At 35.1% G+C, this 20,596-nt stretch overlaps 2 protein-coding genes and 1 pseudogene across 4 annotated transcripts in view; 1 reads left to right on the top strand and 2 right to left on the bottom strand.

Annotated features, from left to right (window-relative positions):
• The window catches only part of Grip (Glutamate receptor interacting protein), a 279,195-nt gene that overhangs the window by 204,260 nt on the left and 54,339 nt on the right, over positions 1 to 20,596 (top strand). The window contains exon 1 of one of the 3 annotated variants that reach the window (XM_074095244.1): positions 7,602 to 8,052. The exons of the other annotated variants lie outside the window; for them this stretch is intronic. Coding sequence (XP_073951345.1) covers positions 7,923 to 8,052 — 130 coding nt within the window. The 5' untranslated portion in view covers positions 7,602 to 7,922. Of the gene's footprint in view, positions 1 to 7,601; positions 8,053 to 20,596 lie in introns of those variants that run through there. 3 annotated transcript variants of the gene reach the window in all.
• Positions 429 to 1,393, bottom strand: LOC141433773 (uncharacterized). Its single transcript, XM_074095876.1, has 2 exons — positions 899 to 1,393; positions 429 to 815 (listed from the first exon to the last, which is right to left on the bottom strand). The coding sequence occupies exons 1-2, from the start codon at positions 1,275 to 1,277 to the stop codon at positions 748 to 750; spliced, it is 447 nt and encodes a 148-aa protein (XP_073951977.1). The 5' UTR covers positions 1,278 to 1,393; the 3' UTR covers positions 429 to 747.
• On the bottom strand, positions 12,798 to 15,296 carry LOC141433629 (uncharacterized; annotated as a pseudogene).

The following is a 20,596-nucleotide window of genomic DNA, read 5'->3' as shown; positions in this document are numbered from 1 at the left end:
GAAGTATAACAGTACGATGGTTGTCAGATTTGGTTCTTTGTAGTAGGGGAGCCCACGATGCTAAATCGGGATTTACTCGAGCGTCATAGAGACCTATTGGGTTGCGAAGCTTAGATCATAAGAAGAAAAAAATGTCATATAATATATACCTTTTCATCGGTGGGGGAATTGTTATAGATTTTCAAAAATGTAAAAAAAAACTGTTGCATGGACATACTCGAGCGCGTCAGATATTGATATCATCCATGTCCTACGTATTTTTAAAAATGTACGTATGTTAATCTGATTGTTTCCATGATGGGGGTGGTCGTACGTAAGGGTTGAAAATGAAAAAAAAAAAATTTTAATCGAGCGCGTCAGATTTCTAAGGGGATGTTAAAGAGATCCTAAAAAAAGGCTCTTAATAATAATCTGACGATTTGGGATGTGACGCAAATTCGTAGCCATTATTAGAATGTGCATAAAAAATTCGCCATTTTGAAATCCTCAAGCGCGTCAGATTAAGATATATATGGTTCATCTTCATGCCCTAGACGTGCTGTCTCATAATCTGACGATTATCTGGAGGGATTCGCCTAATCTGACAATTAAAAAAAATTTTTTTCTTATTTTTTTAAATCATTGAACTTAATTTATTGAAAAGCTCAGGAAATAGCATGCAAATAAAAAAGTGTATGTTTTTTAAGTAGAATACTGTATTTATAAGAAAATAATTATAAAAAAATATTTTTTTTTGAGTATTTTTTCTCAATTATCATCGTCATCGGTAGAATCATCTTCTTCCTCTGACTCTGTTCCATCCTCAGATTGCGTATCTGTAACAAGAAATCATTATCATATTTAACAATTTTTTTTTTTATGATTAACGTGTTTTTTAATTATTGGAGAAAAAATTTACCTAATTCTGAAGTATCCTCAAGAATATCAGGTGTTATAACTACATCTTCATACGCTTTCGGCAATTGATCACCTGCAAACCAGATCATTTCGAACTTTCCGTCGACTACTTTCCATCCATAGTCCGTTGGTAAAAGATCAATAATTTTTGCATTATGAGCATTACTCCACAAGCATGCAATGAATCTTGTGCGTAACAGTTGTTGGAGTAACTCCGATTGACAGGGCGGCAAGTTGCACGCATCGTAATTCCGGATACTCAAGGAGAAGGGTTGTGACTTGTCTTTGACTTTGTACGTCTTATTGAAGATGACAATCCTGGCTTGATTGACATCGTCTAACTTTTTCAGCCCATACAAGTGGCAAGTAAAAGACTGCATGATGTTAAAAGAATCCTGCACATTATGTTCCTTTGATCCCAAATCCTGAAATGCTTTTTGGAAAACTTTATCGATGAATGTTTGTTATTTCGGCTTGTGGAAACCGTCAGATTATATATTTTTGTTAATTCTTGAATATTCCCTTCAAAATAAAATAAATTTAACCACGCTCGAGAATGTCGAGATGACGTTTTTTTTTTACAACTCTTCTAGCCCTACCCCTTCTTTGCGTCACTCTCAAATTGTCAGATTAGTAGAATACACACGTTTTAGTATGTAACTAACTCATCCTACCTTAATCTGACGCGCTCGGGAATTTCAGATGATGAATTTTTTTTTACTAATCTGATCCTTTATCCTTGACGGGCGGCCATGTATATGGGGCTCATAGTTGGTGGAAGGACGTAACCGGGTACAAGGTATCCCCTTGTATATTAATCTGTCGCGCTTTAGTAAAATCCGAAATCCCTCTTGGGCTCCCCTACTATTGCAAAAACGTTGTTGGCAAAAACGGAACCTAAATAAGTAAATATCAGTAAGTAATCAAAAGACAATGAGTACTAGCGCTATCTATGCTTGGAATAACTCTACGGTACGGTACGGTATTGAATCAAAAATGAAAAATCCTTAGAAAAAGTAAAGTTACTGACATAGCTTGTCAAATTGTAATGTTCTGGCGTAGCAACCACGTACAGGAAGTGAGGAAAATGTTGCTAGGTCTTCTGCAAAGTATTTGGACGATCTGGCAAAGATTGCAAAAACTCATTTGCCGTAGGTAGCACAAAAATAACTGTCGAAGTTATAAAAATACTCAGGGAAGGCTTATGTCCTGATGATGACTGATGCAGAGCGGAGCCGTTCAAAACATGATTCTGTGTAATTCACCGACATCACTGGACACTGAAAGCATATATACGCTAACAATGCTACAGGGACCGGAATGGACTTACCGTCGTACGTGGTAGGCTTTAATTATACACTTACTAGGGTTTAATGGCGCCTCGTTTTCAGAGCACCTTACAGTTGTAGTTTCCCAAAGTTGGAGAGTTAATTCAAATTCGTAAGTGCGTTAGTATTCTCGAATTATTACGTTTGTAATTAGTTTACAGGCATACAATTCATCATCGTCCATGCAATGTATTGTGTTTAGAAAGTAGCCTTAAGAGTATCAACAATAAAGCTAACGTGTACAGTGAAGGTCACCAAAATTTAGTCACCATATAATTTTGAAACTTTAGACGAAAGATTGTTAGTATTAACACACTGTTTTTTTTTCTACTTAATCGAAACAGGAATTTAAAAAAACTTAAACTAAATATAACGTACCTGTGGTAATGCAAAAGCTACCAAGTGAATCTGCGCCGGAAGTGATGCATCCACGCCAATATAATTAGCATTGAGATGATGTTTTTTTTTTATATTATTTGTAATTGATTTCTTGCTTCTATCTGTACGTTTTAATTTAACTTATAATGATACTAGCCGTAACCCGCAACTCCGTCCGCGCAGAATCTAGACACGCGGCAGCGTGTCAAGCCAAGTTCAAGCTAACAGAACTGGCGAGCAGCACCGTGAATAATTTTACCCGAACTATTTGTAGTCACTTTTGACACCCTCATAACTCAAAAACTATTTCACATGAACTTGTCAAATTTGGACTATTTATTGAAACTTGTGAGATACATGTGTGCTTCAAATTTTATAAACATGCCTCAAACGGTTATTTAGATATTAACATCCAAAAATCGTCATTTTTATCACTGACTCACCTATAGATCAAAATGCTAACCCAGTTCCAGGTGACCTAGAAAGCTCAAATTTGGCATCCAGTTAGGTAGTTGGGTGAATACAAAGTAATAATAAATCAGAAACTAGTAAATTTTTATCATTTTAGTATAATTTTGAAATTAAGTTATTTCTTAAAATAAAGTACTGATATCGCATCAAAACATAAATGTGAAATGAGAGCCAAGTTCAATATTATGTTATATGCCTTGATTAGATGTTAACGGCAAAAGAAGTGAGATCTAAATGGGTGCCAAGTTCAATGGTCAGTCCTGAAATTTATTTATAACAATATTAAATGTTCTATAAAAACTTAATTTCTTATAACTTAGGATAATATATTGAAGCCTAAGGTAGGACTTGGCTAGTTTTCATATACGAATTATAATATAGCCTTCGCAAGTTTTAAAGTTGTAAGTTCTTATTTTATTCTTCCGAAAATTTTTGACTTGCTGGTAGAAACTAGCCATCGAACATAGGGCTCTTACGGCTATTTTAGTAGGTACCTTTACTAATAATTCGTATATGAGAAGTAGCCAAGTCCGACCTTACTGCAATATATTTGGCTTCAATATATTATCCTTTAAGTTGTTACAAAATATTTTATATTGTTATAAATAAATTTCAGGACTGACCATTGAACTTGGCACCTGGGCACTTGGCACCCATTTAGCTCTCACTTCTTTTGTCGTTAAGGTCAACAATTAAGGCATATAATCATAATATTGAACTTGGCTCTCATTTCACATTTATGTTTTGATAGTTTTCGTTTATCGGTATCCCACGGAAACTATGCAATTTTCCGGGATAAAAACTAACCTATATCCATCTCCGGGACTCAAACTATCTGTATACCGAATTTCATCCAAATCGGTTCAGTGATTTAGACGTGATGAAGTAACAAATAAACTGAATTACAAACTTTCACATATAATAATATTAGTGGGACACATTTTATGCTCAGCTTTACATTTACTGGACAACATTGAAGCTATTGCTTTACTATTCAGCTAGTATTAAGTCATAACTACGCATTTTAAACTTACTTGCACCAGTCTCTCCCATTATTGGAATTTATTGTTCTGGCATCTAATTACTTTCTCGTTTACTATTTGTCTTCCCGGCTGACGTAGCCTTTGTAGTTGTCTTTTGATCTTCTTTTATAAAAATGTCTACAACGTATAACATTAGCGAATGCGCAAGCATTTTAAATCGTCTTGCTTTTTCTTACTTTTGCTTCACGGCGTTCAAAAAGAATGAACAAGTTGGCAGTATTTATTTCTCATTCCTATAAACATTCGAAATATGTCGAGGAAAATCTCAGGCCAAAACCCATAAAAGGTTGTAGCGCCGCGAGACAGAGAGAAAGGGAGAATCTGATATTCTGTCATTTTCTTGAATAACCTGCGAAGTGTGAGTGCAACTCGCGCACCACGAGTCTCGTTTGTATTATATACCCTTTCGTTATATAATATGTTACACGGTACACAAAAAAGCGTTTCACGGTGAGGCTAAGGCCACACTGGTAAGGCGACGGCGAAGCGAGAACGATGCGACGGCAACGCGAATCGTTAGTGTCCGCGTTAACAGCAACGACGAACAAGCGAATCGCCAATAAATACATCGCGAATTAGCTGGCCGCATTCACTAGGCGACACGATTTCATAATCGCGACAGATAACAAAATAGTGTCCGCACATAAGACGCAAAACGCCAATTACGTAGAGAGAGAGAGGCCTTTTTTTATTCCACTGGAAGGAAAACGAGCAAATGCGTCTCCTGATGGTAAGAGATCACCACTGCCCATAGACACCTGCAACTGTACCAAGGGGATTGCAGATGCGTTGCCAACCTAGAGGCCTAAGATGGGCTACCTCAAGTGCCTACCTACCTACCTAAGTCCTATACATACAACTCAGCTTGGCAAATGTACTGTCACGCGTGTAGGAGAGTATTTAAAAGTAAATTCGGCCTAGCCAGCCATATCAGAGCCCATAAATAGGCGTCATAATTTGTAGAATAGTTTTGGGGTCGCCGTCATCGAAACCGATGAAGAGGACTACACACGGTACACATCAAACTTTTTATTTCCTTATTTGCTCTTCCATGTTTGATTTTACCTTTGAAATTTTTAATGGGTTGTAAAATTCTCAAAAAAAAATCGAGTCGTCATTGCGAATCCACTATCGCATATATTTTAGGGGCCTTATCAAGAACTAGGTGTTGCTTGCCACTTCGTCTACGAATAATTCGTTTATTGCGTGCCCGCGGGAATTATAATTTTTTTTGGGATAAAATCTATCCTAGCGTATGTCCTTCTCAGTGTATTTGGAACGTTCGGGGTCGGTTGAGTACGTTAAACGTGAAAACGTTACAAACACACAAAATAATACTATTAGTAAGTACGTTTTTGAACTTGTGACACAGACTATAAAATACCTATCTACAAGATTTTACTTGGCTCAGGCCTGGAATGTCTGTTTTCCTAAATGTACAATTCTCAAAACGTCTGCGTTTTCACAATGTTAGTACCTCTATTTTGTCAGCTTTCTCAAAATGTCTGCTATTTAAAATGTGTACAATCTCAGGAAGTCGTCTATTCATAATGTTTACATTCCTATAATATTAGCATTACCATAATTTCTGCTTTCCCGTTATGTTCACTTTTTTAAATAGGCTATAGTCTTGTTATGTTTGTTTTCCCATAATGTCTGCTTTATTTTCAAATCAATGTTCTAAATGTAAAAGGTTTAATTCCTCGCATACCTACTTACTCTTTGATAACATAAACACTAAGTATACCAAATATAAAATTACTGGCATTCAAGATAACATTAATGACCGTTTCGTACCCGAACGAAGGGATTTGCGTAGTTCAGTTTTTTACTAAAATCAATGCTTATAAATGTGAAAGTAACTCAGTCTGTCTGTCTGTTACTCTTTCACGGCTAACCACTGAACCGATTTAGATGAAATTTGAAGACCATGATTGGAGACATTTTGGGAATAAGACTTTTCTGGAAAGCCAACGTTATAAGAAGGCGGATATTTTGCGGTTGCAGACATTTTGAGAATAAGCACTTTCTGAAAAGCGAACATTATACAAAAAACTGTCATTCTTGGAGACAGGCAATTTCAAATAGCTGACATTTTGAGAAGCTGACATAATGCAAAAGACGTGTGGACATTCTGAAAAGCAGACATTTTGCGAAAAATACATTTTAGGAAAACTGATATTTTAGGCCTGAGCCTTTTACTTATTGGCAGAACTAGGTACCATTAAACAATAAATCACGCTAACCGTCTTTTACTATTACGCTTACCGTGTTCAGCTATCATTTGTGTACTCGTAAGTAGAACGTTTGCAAGATGATGTTACTCAAATTAAATTATCGTACATTAGAGTTAATAGAGAAATGGAGCTGCAGATCGCATAAAAAACATTCACGACCAGTGATCTATTTCTATCGCATTGGTTTCCGGAGTGATTCACGGAGTATTCTTTTTTCTTCTGCCAGTTTCTTGTTTACTCGTATGAGCAGTACCTAAAGTTTTCCTCGCAAAGACATAAGGCAAAGAAATAAAATTTGCTATAATTTATTCGTATCAATAAATTAATTTGTAAGAAGTACTTTTTTCTATATTATTAAATCTTACGTATATACATCTACGTAAGTATCCATTAAAGTACTTTGACCGTTGTTCAAAATAATGTCCAATGGGGAAAGACTTATTTAGGGGTTGTTTCACCATCCATTGATAAAATTTATTTGACGGATAAATGTCATGCCGTCTCCGTCTATTCGAACAAAACAAACAGAGGCGACATCACATTTATCCGTCAAATAAATTAAATCAATGAATGATGAAACAGGGGTTAATGATTGTTTATTCGACCGTTTTTAGGAACTTTATTTCTACTATGATCGGGATACGATAAACACAAACAGACAAACACGTGTCTCGGATGCAATATACATCCATTAAAGAGAGATAAAAGGTATACCATGTGCTATTAATGTTTTATTGCTTGTAGTATTTGGATGTATTTATTACCTAATAGGTACTAAACATACTAAACTAATTCGGACGTTTGTGGTGTTGTATTGGTCAGATATTTTTATACCTAAATGCTTCTTTTTGAGTGTTTATTTGATTGACTAGTGTGCACAGTTTTGTTATTGATATAGTGAATCATCAGAATGTACGTTTTGATGTCATTTGCGGACTTCATTAGAAATTTCATTTTATTTCTAGAGGTAATATCTCCGTCATAAAAAAGATCTTTAAGTAAAATTAAACATGGCAATACCATACGTAAATAGTAATACCAATTCAGCACAAGTTAATAAAATCTATTGATGTTTAAAATAAAGCAAACATTGTAGCAATATCTAAGACAGACAAACAAACATTCCAGTTTATAATATTAGTAATATTCGGAGCGGACGTAGCTCGGCAGACGCGCGCCTGTTCTATATTTAAGTACGACGCGTGCGCAGAAACAAACATCTCACAAAATTGTGAAAGAGACGCGGCTACGCACGTCTCGTGGTGATACTGAAAACGACATAGTATCAGTGATCTAGAATAAATAACTCTTAAAACGAGTGAAAACGACAATGTGGACTAAAGTGTGAAGGAGCTCATAAGTGCGTATCATGAGGATGAGGATGTTAGTGATGATTGAGTGATACAAACACAAGAAATAAAATTTAAAGTTTTTGTTATTATTTTAAAAACGTTTGAAGTTCAAAAGCACGATGAAGCTTGTTGTTTTATAGAAAACCGTTTTTTTTTATAAAATCGGGGTAAACAGTGATGTTAGTGAAACCAATGGAGTATTGTCTGTGATGAATAATGTTCGGCAATCTCAAACTTCCCCTGATAAAGCAAAAGGGGTGCAAGGAGGAGCCCCTATACTGCTACAGGAGTGTGAAAACAAAACCACCGAAGACGCCAACTTTGCGTGCGAAGCGACATCAAAGACGTAAGTCTGTTTGCTGTATTATTCATATGAAGGGGTTCGTGTTTGTTGTGTGTCTAACGACAGGGTAATTAAATTTGCACTGGTTGCCTGTGCTGTAATTTCGCGGTAAAGCTTTTTTTAATTTCTATTTAGAACATTTTGTACAAAAGTTTTGAATTCAGATCAAATATATATTTTTACACAACAACCAGCTCCAGGTGTTTCAGTTGTGCTCCTAGCCTAGCTAGATTATTTAAGGTAATGCTGTACTCAACGTTTCTATTCAACTTCCCTATTCACGTAACATTGATCATCAAACTCAATCCTAAATCATCAAACTTAAAGCTTGTGTAGGTGCCTATATAACTAGTATGAAGTCAACACAAACAAAATGTATACTAGTTTTGGTCCATCTGAAAATAATTTGTTTATCGCTATCCCACGAGACTAACGCAATTTTCCGAAATAAAAACTATCCTATCCAATGTTTTTAACTATCTTACCACATCTTAATCAATTCAGAGCTCTAAGACAGAGTTAGACATTTTTGCTTTGCATTTATTATATTAGTAAGGATGGATAGTAAATAGCACCTTCACTCTAATCTGACCTTCATTTTTCCTGATAGTCTAGCATGTCTAGTATCAAACTTTCACACAAACGTTTTTCAGACTTAAGCCTGGAACTCTAGAGCGCGCAGTCAGTTTTATTTGCTCTAAGCCAATCAACGCAGCTAGGCTCCACGGTAAATATAAACAGCTTAATGAGCCGTGTGTTTGTACCAACCTCAAAATTAGTTGCCAAGAGAAATTCAACGGCGTCTGAAGCACTGCGGTTTGTAAATACACGCCTTTGCAGCAAATTTAAGCGGGTCGGCCTTTGCTATGCAGTGCCGTGAAGTAGGTGAATCCGAACCTCTGATAAGTTTGACAGACACAATTCAATTGTATACGTATAATATGAAAGATACATACTATTAACAATCTAATACAATTAATATAAATTAATTAATAAATTAATTAATTAATTATTAATTAGTTATTTTATTTATTTATTAATTTATTAATTAATTATAATTTAGGACGTGAGTTATCCGGGGTCATTATATTTAATCTAATAGTAGATAGTATGCGTGCAAACAATTTTCTCATTGAAGCTTCTTGAAGAGTATTTGATTACAATTTATTAGTAATAATTAATCACATTGTTATTCAACTCGAACTATTTGTATATATACTTAAAACTTTAAGTTAACGAATAAAAAAATAAAAAAAAACATATTATTGAAAGCAGTATTTATTAGTTGTACATCATCATGATGATTACTGTGGTTAAGTTAAAAGCTCTGTTACTTGAATTGACATTTTATGAGCTGCGCTCCGATACTCTGAACTGAATGTGTAATGCGCGATAATCTGGCAGTATTAATTAAAAAAAACGAATTATAGCTAACTAACATGGAATTTTTACTTATTAAGATGGGAATATCCACGTAGTTAGTATCTGTATCCTTTAGTTACTGTACTCATTGCAAAAAAGTAAACAAAGGTTAGCCTGATATATTTTTTAAAGAGACGTAACTTCTACATCTCTTTTCTTTGGAGTCAAGTTAGATAAAACAAAAAATGTTTCCCGTATCCTGGTCACAAGTTCAATAGGAAGTTAACGTTAGACTTTGTTTATTTATTTTAAGTTTCACCCGCTACCCAAACAGATCACAGTCATGTGTCAGTGGCAATGTTCTATTGTCTGTCTGTTGAGGTTACATTTACTGATATTATAATAATTTTGGTTGAACGTTTTTCGTTTATATCTTATTATTTTTTATTTGGTAAAATATACTATTAAGCAACTGGAGGTCTATGGGGGTATTAGTCCAACAGTGGACTTCCAACGGCTGTGATGATGATGATCAAAAATATATTTTGCAGAAAAAACAAACGTTTTTGTCTATTTAACGATTCAAGACACAATACATCAGACGCTGTGTTCATCACATTTTTGCCCCTTTTTTTTATTCAACCGGATGGCAAACGAGCAAGTGGGTCTCCTGATGATAAGAGATCACCACCGCCCATAGACACCTGCAACACCAGGGGGATTGCAGATGCGTTGCCAACCTAGAGGCCTAAGATGGGATACCTCAAGTGCCAGTAATTTCACCGGCTGTCTTACTCTCCACGCCGAAACACAACAGTGCAAGCACTGCTGTTTCACGGCAGGATTAGCGAGCAAGATGGTGGTAGCAATCCGGGCGGACCTTGCACAAGGTCCTACCACCTGCAAAAGCCCCTGTGATACTAGTGGCAGCCAAATGGGACACTGTGAACTTTCCTGTCAAAGGAGTGCGGGCCGCTGTTCTCGTCATGCTGCGCTCAATGACACAATCCGTCAATCTCTTACCACCGCGAATGTGTCGGAAATTTTAGTGCCCAACGGTATTGCATGAGACGATGGCAAGAGGCCGGATGGTACGTCTTTGATTTACTGAAGGATGGGTCAGGCTTTAATCTGGGACGCAATCTACGGGGACACTCTAGCTCCGTCACATTTTCAAGGAACCATTAGGAAAGCTGACGCAGTGTTCAGAAGCAGAATACAGCTGCAGCACCCACACTTAGAGACACGCCACAGAGACAGCAATGTGGCGTTTCGTATACGCTTCATTTTCGGCACGTTAATAGTATATCTATCTCTTTTAATTTTTTTTTTATTGCCAATGGATAGATCTAACTCTGTTACTCTGGTTGTAATTGTGGGTGTTACTTGGTTTAAAATAAATATTTTGACCGGCCAAACTAAAGTTATAACTGGGCTACGAGAACACACAGAATACATATTGTAATAAAACTTTCATAGTAAGCAAAACTGTAAAGAAATCAAGTAAATGGGTAATAATAACACAATGTTCAGGTTGTTACTAGTTATCAAAGAAATTTCTACATCAATTAAAATAATAATGTTCTCGAGCGTAATAGTAAATTTGAGAACCTAAATCATGAACACGTTACTTTACCATGAAAATATGGGAATAGCAATAATAAAAGTTCAAAGTAACTGTGTAACTGGCGCAATTTAGTCACTTGTTGTTAAGACTAGCGTTAAGTGCTTGTTACGAGTATGTTTGAAAAATATTGATTTCACGCATTGATGAATAATTTTCTCATTTAAAGAAATTTTGCTAGATTCTTTTAAAAAGATACTTACGAAGGTATTAAAAAAATGAAGCGAACAATAGTAGATTGATAACCAAGGGTGGAAAGTGACCCATTTCACCCGAGATATTTCTGGCGGTCGAACGAAGTGAGAGCGCCAATAGTTCGAGCGGAAATGGGTAATTTCACTCGAGTTAGACACTCTACTTTTCATTTCGACTGTGAGGAAAGTAAAATACTACAAAAAAAAAGATAATGATAATAAATTGAATTTACTTATATCCAACCTCCAACGGTACCTTTTCGACTGGACACTTGCCACGGCCGACTATAAAAAAAAATCGAGTTGGTCACGACCAAGGAGCTTATATACAAAACTGGAGGTTGAACGCCGAACGAAGAAGTTTGACCTTTATTACTTATTTATATATTCCATCTCTTTCTTTCACATTTCACGAATGACTTCCATCTCTTTCTTAACCTAACTAAAGAAAGAGATGGAATATGTTCGTTACGTAATAAAGATGAAATTTCTTGTTTCAAACGGATTTTCGGCGTTCAACCTCCAGTGTTATAAGCTCCTTGGTCACGACGTGCATCTAGATGGCCATGCCGAAACGTGAAAAAAAAGTGTCATTGACGTAATTCAATTATCTTCGAATCCGTGGCTAATCGAAAAATTAAAAAAAAAAACTTTCCACCCTAGAGATGAAAACGCAATTTTCCACCCGGCTATCTACCCATGAAAATTAAACTTTCCGAACCGGAGAGATGAAAAGTAATTGTCTACAAAAAATTGAGATATTTTTATCGTTAAGTATTACCTATCAGCTAACAAAAATAAATTAGGCACTAGGGGCTACGGTGCATTGGCGTAGAAATAAATAACGATGTAAGATCGCATATTTTGATGTTATATTAAAGGGCCTATCAAACGAAACCGAAAACGAAAACGAGTAGTAGTAGTGGTAGAGAGATCCCTTAAAGGGATAAGTCCGCCTTTGTACATGTATCTCAAAGTTTGTCAATTGTATTTTGTTCATTTTCTTTTGTACAATAAAGAGTTTACATACATACATACGAGTCTCTATCAGTCTCTCAAAGGGCCGGCAGCACACCTGTGATAACCTTCGTGTCCATAGGCAGCGGTGATTACTCCCCATCGAGTGACCGCTTGCTCTTTTGCCTCCTCTTACATAAAAAAAAATTGAAATTTAGCCCTTATCTCCGTCCGATTTCGTTTAGAAAACTATTACGTAGGTCAATATTAATATGAAATTCCAAGACTTTACCTATTAATTCCCAAAAAAGGGCATCGTGGTATTCATTCTCATTGTATGAAAAACTCCCGTACAAAAAGTCATCTGTCTTCGATCCAAATTTTATCCAAATCAGTCTAACCGTTTTAGCGAGAAAGAGTTAAAAAATCAGCCAAGTGCGAATTGTACTCGCGCACTGAAGGTTCCGTACAAAGTCGGTTTCTTTGTAGGCATCTCAGTGTTAGCAAATCCCCTCTCTTAAGCAAGACGTACGCCAGTGTGGGGTCATATTAGATGGTAACTGACATAGATAGACATAAAATAAGTTGTCGTTAAAAATTTCATTTTTAATTCAAGATTTTTGCTGACTGTACTTTCTGTGACTGTACTTTTCGCTGATTACTTTTCGCTTTGCCATACTCCATATTAGTTCAATAGTGTTCAAGTGGCAATGGTATGGGGGTAACCGCAATACTTCATGCCCATTTGCTTTTAACAGCTCATCAATATAATATATTGGGTCGGGTTTGTTGCGTTTTACCAAAGTTAAAAGTTCAGCCCTGGTGAATGTTTCTTCCCAAGGAAAGTTATTTGAGGTAAGCCAATCTCGGATTGCTTGTTTCCTTGAACTGATATTCGGTGCTTTATTAATCTAAATTGTGTGGTAACTTGCATTGTCCATAACTATAATGCTTGGTTAAGATTGGTTTTTTGGAATCTTTTTGTATTTTTTATTTCAATTCCAAATTTTTCATACAATATATATTTTTCTATATTTCAGTTTGTATTTTCAATTTAGGTTTCACGGGATGACCGTAAAAGTAAAAATTTGGAATTGAAATAAAAAATACAAAAAGATTCCAAAAAACCAATCTTAATTTTATTGCTTAGTAATGATATCTCTTGTCCTGGTGAGCGGTTAGTTCCAATGTAGTGCCGAAAAAGTTTCTCGATGAGGGCTACGGCATAGATGTCGCTAGCGTCACTGCTTAAGTGGCTAATATTTAATAAGAAACAAACAAGCTGAGATATGAGGCGCATAGGGGAAATTCGTGTCGGTACCGTTGACCATCAGTGGTGTAGCGGTGTAGCACGCGGTACGGAATACCGAGGACCTGGGTTCGATTCGCAGTGATGGTCTTATTTTTCTGGTTTTTCTGTGAATCTATATTTCAGTTTGTATTTTCAGTAATTAGATAGATAAGATAATAAGATAATAAGATATTTTATTCAATAATTTGCAGTACAAAATAACAATAAATACAATGTTTTACAAAATTCTATGTAACACATTATCCTGCACTAGAGTTACTAGAAAACTCTGTATCGCAGGCTTAAAGCGCTAGTAGAAAATTAAATTAAAAATAATTTATCTAAGCTTAACAGTGCAAATAGATATTATGAAATTATACGGACATTAAGTAAAGTGAAAATAATAAAAAGGTATAAATTACAATAGTATAAATAAATCAATTGAATTTAAGTATAGTGCTATGATCTAAATAAGCCACATCGTCAGTGCAATTTTTAACTGTGACAAAGCCGAATCGAAGTTTGCTGACTAAGATAATTCATTATATGTGCCTAACGTGAAAAAATTGCAACTGTGCTTAACTTAAGTAGAAATTTACAATTTATGTTATTAGGTCAACAATGTGGCCATTGTCTACTTTACATTGTACACTATACTAGAAAATTAACAGTATGTATACTAAAATGAAGTTTAAATTATGATTCTGAAAGTTATTGTGATACAGATTGTGGTGATGAGTTGCCTTCGTAATCAATTGTACTGATGTATCTTTTTTCAGCCATAACTTTTGCCGGTAATGCTTGGTGTATCCAAATTAGGCAGCAGCTTATCTAGAACCCACTTTGAGAAATTGGCAGCGTTCATGTCATCATGATAATCGGCTGACTTTGATTTGCTGCTAAATATTAAAAGGGCATTATTTACAAATCCTGATTCAGTGCCTGCAAGTACAATTATGAATCGTTTGCCTTTTGATATATTAGTGACCATTTTAGAAGTTGACGGAACCTGCCAATTTTTTTTTGGTTTGTAGTTAACATGAATATAGGTCTCATCTAAATATACAATCGGTTTTCTTTCCTCTGTAATTTTTCTAATGTATTCGTGTCTCGCTGCAGCAATATCATTTCAACATTTTTCTTGAAACAAAATCCCATGTCATGTAGAATTTTGCGTAGTGTTTCATGACCACCATCAAACTGAATAGATTGTCGCAACTCACTAAGCAGTTTTGCGATTGTGGGGACCTCATTTCTTACTAAGTAAAATTAATTTATCAGGTTACGTATGGCAACCTTATCGAAGTCATCAATATTTATTTTCGTGGCACGGCAATTGCGTTTCTTGCCAGGAGTTACCCATATGCCTGAATTTGTATTACCTTCGTGCTTGATTTGGCGAATTGTTCTTAAGCTAATACCTACAAATAATAAGTTAATATGTTAAGTCTAGAAATATTACTAATTTAGACCTTTAAAACAAGTTCGAACAACATCTTACCAGTCATTGAACTATTTTTTTGAATATATGTCGCCTCTGCGCTGACGTCCAATTTATCCATTTGTTTGAGTTTGTCAATAGAATTTTTTTTTGTTGTCTGAACAGCTTCAGATAATTCACCTTGAAAAAACGAATATACAAGTTAAATATATATCTTTACTTTATCATATTATTTCATGAAAATAATAAAATAGCTATAAAATATCAATAATTTATTAGGGACTTACTTGTAGAGGTTATAATTTTATGTAAGCATTGCTCTTTTTGCTCACAGACGGACTCCATGTCTTCTTTTACATTTTGGAAATGAGTAATCATCTTGAATATAAGTTTTCAAACTCCACTTTTATTTGTTTTAACCATTTCGAAAGAAGGATTCGCAAAAACCTCAAAAAAAATACTCAAGATCAATTAAAGAAATGTCTGAGTAACATGAAAAAGTATTACCACGGCGTGATTTTTCTGGGTTGCCAATTAATATCTTATGCAGAGTTATCGTGTGACGATTCTACCTATTTTATACCTTAGGCTGCTATTTACACAAATTACTAATAATTCTCAAGCAATCTTAGCCGTTATCATTTTCGTTGTAAATTTGATATACTTACGACCAACCTGTTTTTTTTTTCCACCCAACAATTTAGATTTTAGAGGGGAGGGAGATACTCGATTTTAATGAAAATTTGCACTTTAAAGTTGAATATTGCGCAAACAGATTACTAAATCAAAAGATCGTTTCGGCAACCCCCCAATGGTTTTAAAAGACCTATCCAACGATACCCACACAGTATTTTTTATGGTTTTTTTATTTTACCACTTTGTGTTTGGCGTGACTAATATATAATTATTATTCATGCCGAATTACGATTTTCTAGAACTAACGGTCTCAGAGCTTAGCTGCGGAAAGACAGACAGACAGACAAATAGACGGACAGACAGACATGGCGAAACTATAAGCAGATCTGAGTACCTACTTGATATTAATTTCAGATTGATCTCCACGCGTTCCTAAGAAGAAAAGCCTCAACTTTAGTATTTGTAATAGTATCTAGTAGGATTTTCTAAGATCCGATTGTCTTGAGTTCGTCTTATCGACAGGACAGTTACTGTCCAAACTTTACGGAAATATTGTCAAATTATGTACTTATAGGTACTTTAAGAGCAAACAGCAAAGTGACAATCAACATATTATATTATAGTGTCATACAAAGTCCGGTTAGTAAACTGAACACGGCATTCAATATTTGCTGCGTCATGTCCAATAAACTGTTAACACGTATATATTCATATCCCAACAGGACTTAAATGGAACTTCGAAGAGCGATGCTGAATCAACATCGATGGATTGTTGTCCTTCTATTCTAAGACTTTTAGTTAAATTATTAGTTTCTTTTCATTTATGCTTAGTTAGTTCTTATTTAATTGTACTGTTAGTATTTTAGATATTTAAAGTCTGTTATTGCTTCTGTTTTCAGAAAATAAGCGACTGCTGGTACAAAACATACATTATTCGAGGTCAGCCCCAACAATTATTTTGATTTGACCTGCTTTACCTCCAAAAAACGTACAAGTTATTACATCAAACGTTTACAAACTCAAATGCTTTAACTGGCTACTTGTAGCTGGGTCAACTTCAGAGGCCGGTATCCTCTTCAGAGGGTATCCATTGCCGTTCGTCAAGCTTCCCTCGAGAACGTTTATATATAGCCGTTGCGTAAAGTATGGCTGACCTTAATTATGGACACTTTGGACGGGGGCCATGCGACGTAAACAACCGCAGGAAGTTACGCTTTTAGGATTCATCTGCGTAAAGAAATAAAATATTGTTTTAATCCAGTCCTACGCGTGGTCCTACCTCGTGTTTAAGACGTTGTATTGCACATGGTTCAAGCATTCGATATTAAAAAAGTTCAAAATGAAAACACATGAAACAAGAAGACACCTTAACCTAACCTGAGACACCTGAACTAAATACATGTACATATTAACCCAAAACAGACATCGTAGACTTTTCAGCGTGAAAGAGTAGTAAATACACGTACAATGTGTGTGTGTCTGTGTGTTGTTCTTGTGTTTGTAGCTAAGGTAAGTAGAAGGGTTAGAATGAATTTGCCATTGCAAAACCAGACAACATAATATAAAAAAATATGACTAAAGTAAAAACTAAGATCAAAACAAGACGTGCAAAAACATAATATCACTTTTTTAACCATGTTTTGTTAATCGGTCAGACTTGGCAGATCTCGGTTCGAAACTTTACGAAGAAACATGGATTTGTGGAAAATGAATTGGCAGATAATAGCTGTTTTATTTTAGTGAAGCTATATTCGTCTCTGTAATGACCGCGCTGCTACGATGTTGCTATGAGTACGTATTTAATCGGTAAGTTTATACCTGTTAAGTATATTTAAAAAAAAGATTTACTGTCATTCGGTGTAAATTGGAAATCGTCCACTTGAATTAATCATTTTGAATTTGTCAACAAAAGCCCTATTAATATGGGCTTTCCAATAGTGGCATAATAAGTTCATTGTATTTATATTGTTTCAAAGTGTATTTTGTCAAAATTTTATTGTGCTGAAAAATATTTCCAACCAAATTTATTCTTGTCGTAAATTAATTAAACCCAAATGGAATATCATCCGTTATAAATTAGCAGCAAAATGAAATAAGCAAGAAGTGAATGTTGTCTAAATCAAGTTTTAACTTAATATGTAGGTCCAAAATGAATTATTTCGGGTGGAACATCTTTACAATTCGTCATATTTCTGAGTATACGTAAATACAAGTAGTCGTTTTTTTCAGCATACGTAAAATTTGACAATTTTACTATAGGACAAGTTTCAATTTTCGACGATATTAAGGATGGTCAATTTTCCTTGTTGATGCATTTCTAATTGTCATTTTTCTGCTTTGACGTATAATTTCGAGTTGTCCATTTTCCATTTGCACCAAATGACAGTAAATCAAAATAAAAACCGGGCAAGAGCGTGTCGTACAAGCCTAGGATAGGGTTCCGTAGCTATTACGAAAAAATCAAATAATATTTTTTCGTATTGTGTACTGAATCTTCCAAGTTTAGTTATATTTTATACCTTAGGCTGCTATTTACTCTTAAACTACTAATAATTCGCAAGCAATCTTAGCTGCTATAATTTTCCTTGTAAATTTGATATATTTCCTACCATTCTGATTTTTTTCAAATTTTTCCACCCAACAGAGGGGGGGGGGACTTTCGATTTTAATGAAAATTTGCATTTTAAAGTTGAATATTTCGCAAACAGATCACTGAATAGAAAAATTGTCTTAGCAAGCCTCCAATGGTTTTAAAAGACCTATCTAACGATACCCCACAATATAGGGTTAGTCGAGAAAAAAAACACCTTACTGTATGAGAGGAGGTAAGTAAGGTAGGCGTGACTGATATGTATATTCATGTCAAATTACAGCTTTCTAGTACTAACGGTCTCTAAGTTTATCCGCGGACAGACAGACGGACAGACATGGCATGGCAAAACTATAAGGGTTCCTAGTTTACTACGGAACCCTAAAACAGTCCATTCAATTATCTTATTTCACAGTAAAAATTGTATTAGTTTAAAGGATACTACTTATGTGCAAACAAGTGGGTAAATTAGGCAGATCTAATACTAAGGCTGGAAATATTGAGACTTATCGATTTGACCTATCTAATCTAATTCTATCTGCTAATATGCTTTTGCCCAATAGAATTTTAAAATTTTATGGTAAAAGCCAAGATATTTATGTTCTTATGTGAATAAATCAACTCCAACAAATTTGTTTATACTTTAGATGTTGGTTACACTTTCTTAGCTTTGGGTCCAAATCTTATGTGACTTAAGAATAGGTAGGTATTTTTAATAACTAAGGTGCGAGTTCATCGCATTGTTGTCGACAAGGTTTGAGCTGCGATTGTTCGAAACAAACTTGGATCAAAGCAGCAGAAAGGATTTGGGTTGTTTGTTGAAGTTTTCCCTCTGAAAAACTGTGGGGGATTTGATAGAACTACGATTAACACCTGACCTGACTTTAGTTTCATACGTTCGAGGAGTTAGTTATAGGTACTTTTTACAAAAGAAGATTACCTCCTCCTTTTTTAAGGTCAGTTAAAAATACAAAATTATAAACTAATGAACAACAAAATAAAACATAAAAATCGAACAAATTTATGTTTACTCATCATCTGAAATGTAATTTGAAGTCACTCATCTCAAATATCGGTTTATGAATTCAACGTTAGGCTGCGTCTCCACCAGAGATGTGCAAGGATGTGCAGCATGGACTGTGTTCTTCATTTACCTATCTTCGCACAGCATCGCTTTGGTCGAAACAGCTGAGCAGAGGGAGGCGAGGTAAATGAAGCGTTTCTATTGGTCCATGAAAAACACACCCTCGCACATCTCTGGTTGAAATGCAGCCTTATAATTCCATAACGTTTTGATTTTAACCGCCAAAAATCGTCTTCATTTAAGCAAAGATATTTTCAAATCCAAAGTTTTAGAAACATCTAATGAAGATTCACAATATCCCCATCATCATAACCTGCCACACCTTCGTGTAGCAGTTAGATATTATTTTTAATGAAATTGCAAAAATTTATGAAGTGGCGTCAAACGTTATTAGGTTTAACATCGGGTTGCCCTCACCGCTGACTAGCTATTCATATTACCCTAATTTTCCATCTACCCTTATAAAAAGGCGCCAGTCCAAGCCCCCTGACCCGTGACTAACTCCCGACTTGAGAACGTGACGGGGCCCTAAAATGGGCTTGAATAAATTTCCGCATCTGATTTTATAGCTCGCCTGTTCTCTCGCATCAACACCTTACACTGCCTTTAGTTTTGGGGCCAGGAGATAGTAGATTAATAAAGGTTAATTTTTTTAACTATACGTTAGTGGAAAGAAAATCATTTCATTTAGCTGAATAGATAGCAAAGACTCAACAAATTGTATATTGCGTTTGCTGGCTGACTGTAAACGGTACCTATCACTAAAATACTCGTATGTAAGGTATGTACTAAATAGAAACTTAATTCGTATATAAGATTTTCTGCAATTAAATAAATAAATAAATATCATGGGACACTTTACACCAATTGACCTAGTCCCAAACTAAGCAAAGCTTGTACTATGGACACTAGGCAACGGAAAAACATACTTATATAGATAAATACATACTTAAATACATATTAAACATCCAAGACCCGAGAACAAACCTTCGTATTATTCATACAAATATCTGCCCCGGCCGGGATTCGAACCCGGGACCTTAAGCTTCGTAGTCAGGTTCTCTAACCACTTGGCCATCCGGTCGTCTTAATTTTTAGTCTAGTTAATGAACAATTCTCTGGTACGAGAGTGTGATACATTTTAATAATCGATTGATTCAGGTTTTACTTATGAAAGAAGCAAAAGAAGGTAATAGGTCCGTATCAGTGAACTACGGTTATTTTTAAAAGGTGTTTACTTTGTATTTCTATTATATTATACTCAACCGGTTTTATTTTCAATGGCTTGTATTAAATTATATTTAAAAATTTGTCAATCCCATCAAATTTGGGCCCTAAATTTATTTCGTAACTGACAATACTGTGATG

This window comes from Choristoneura fumiferana, chromosome 12 (genome assembly GCF_025370935.1).
Source record: "Choristoneura fumiferana chromosome 12, NRCan_CFum_1, whole genome shotgun sequence".
NCBI classification, from domain to species: Eukaryota; Metazoa; Arthropoda; class Insecta; order Lepidoptera; family Tortricidae; genus Choristoneura; species Choristoneura fumiferana.
This window is presented reverse-complemented; position numbering and strand designations above follow the sequence as displayed.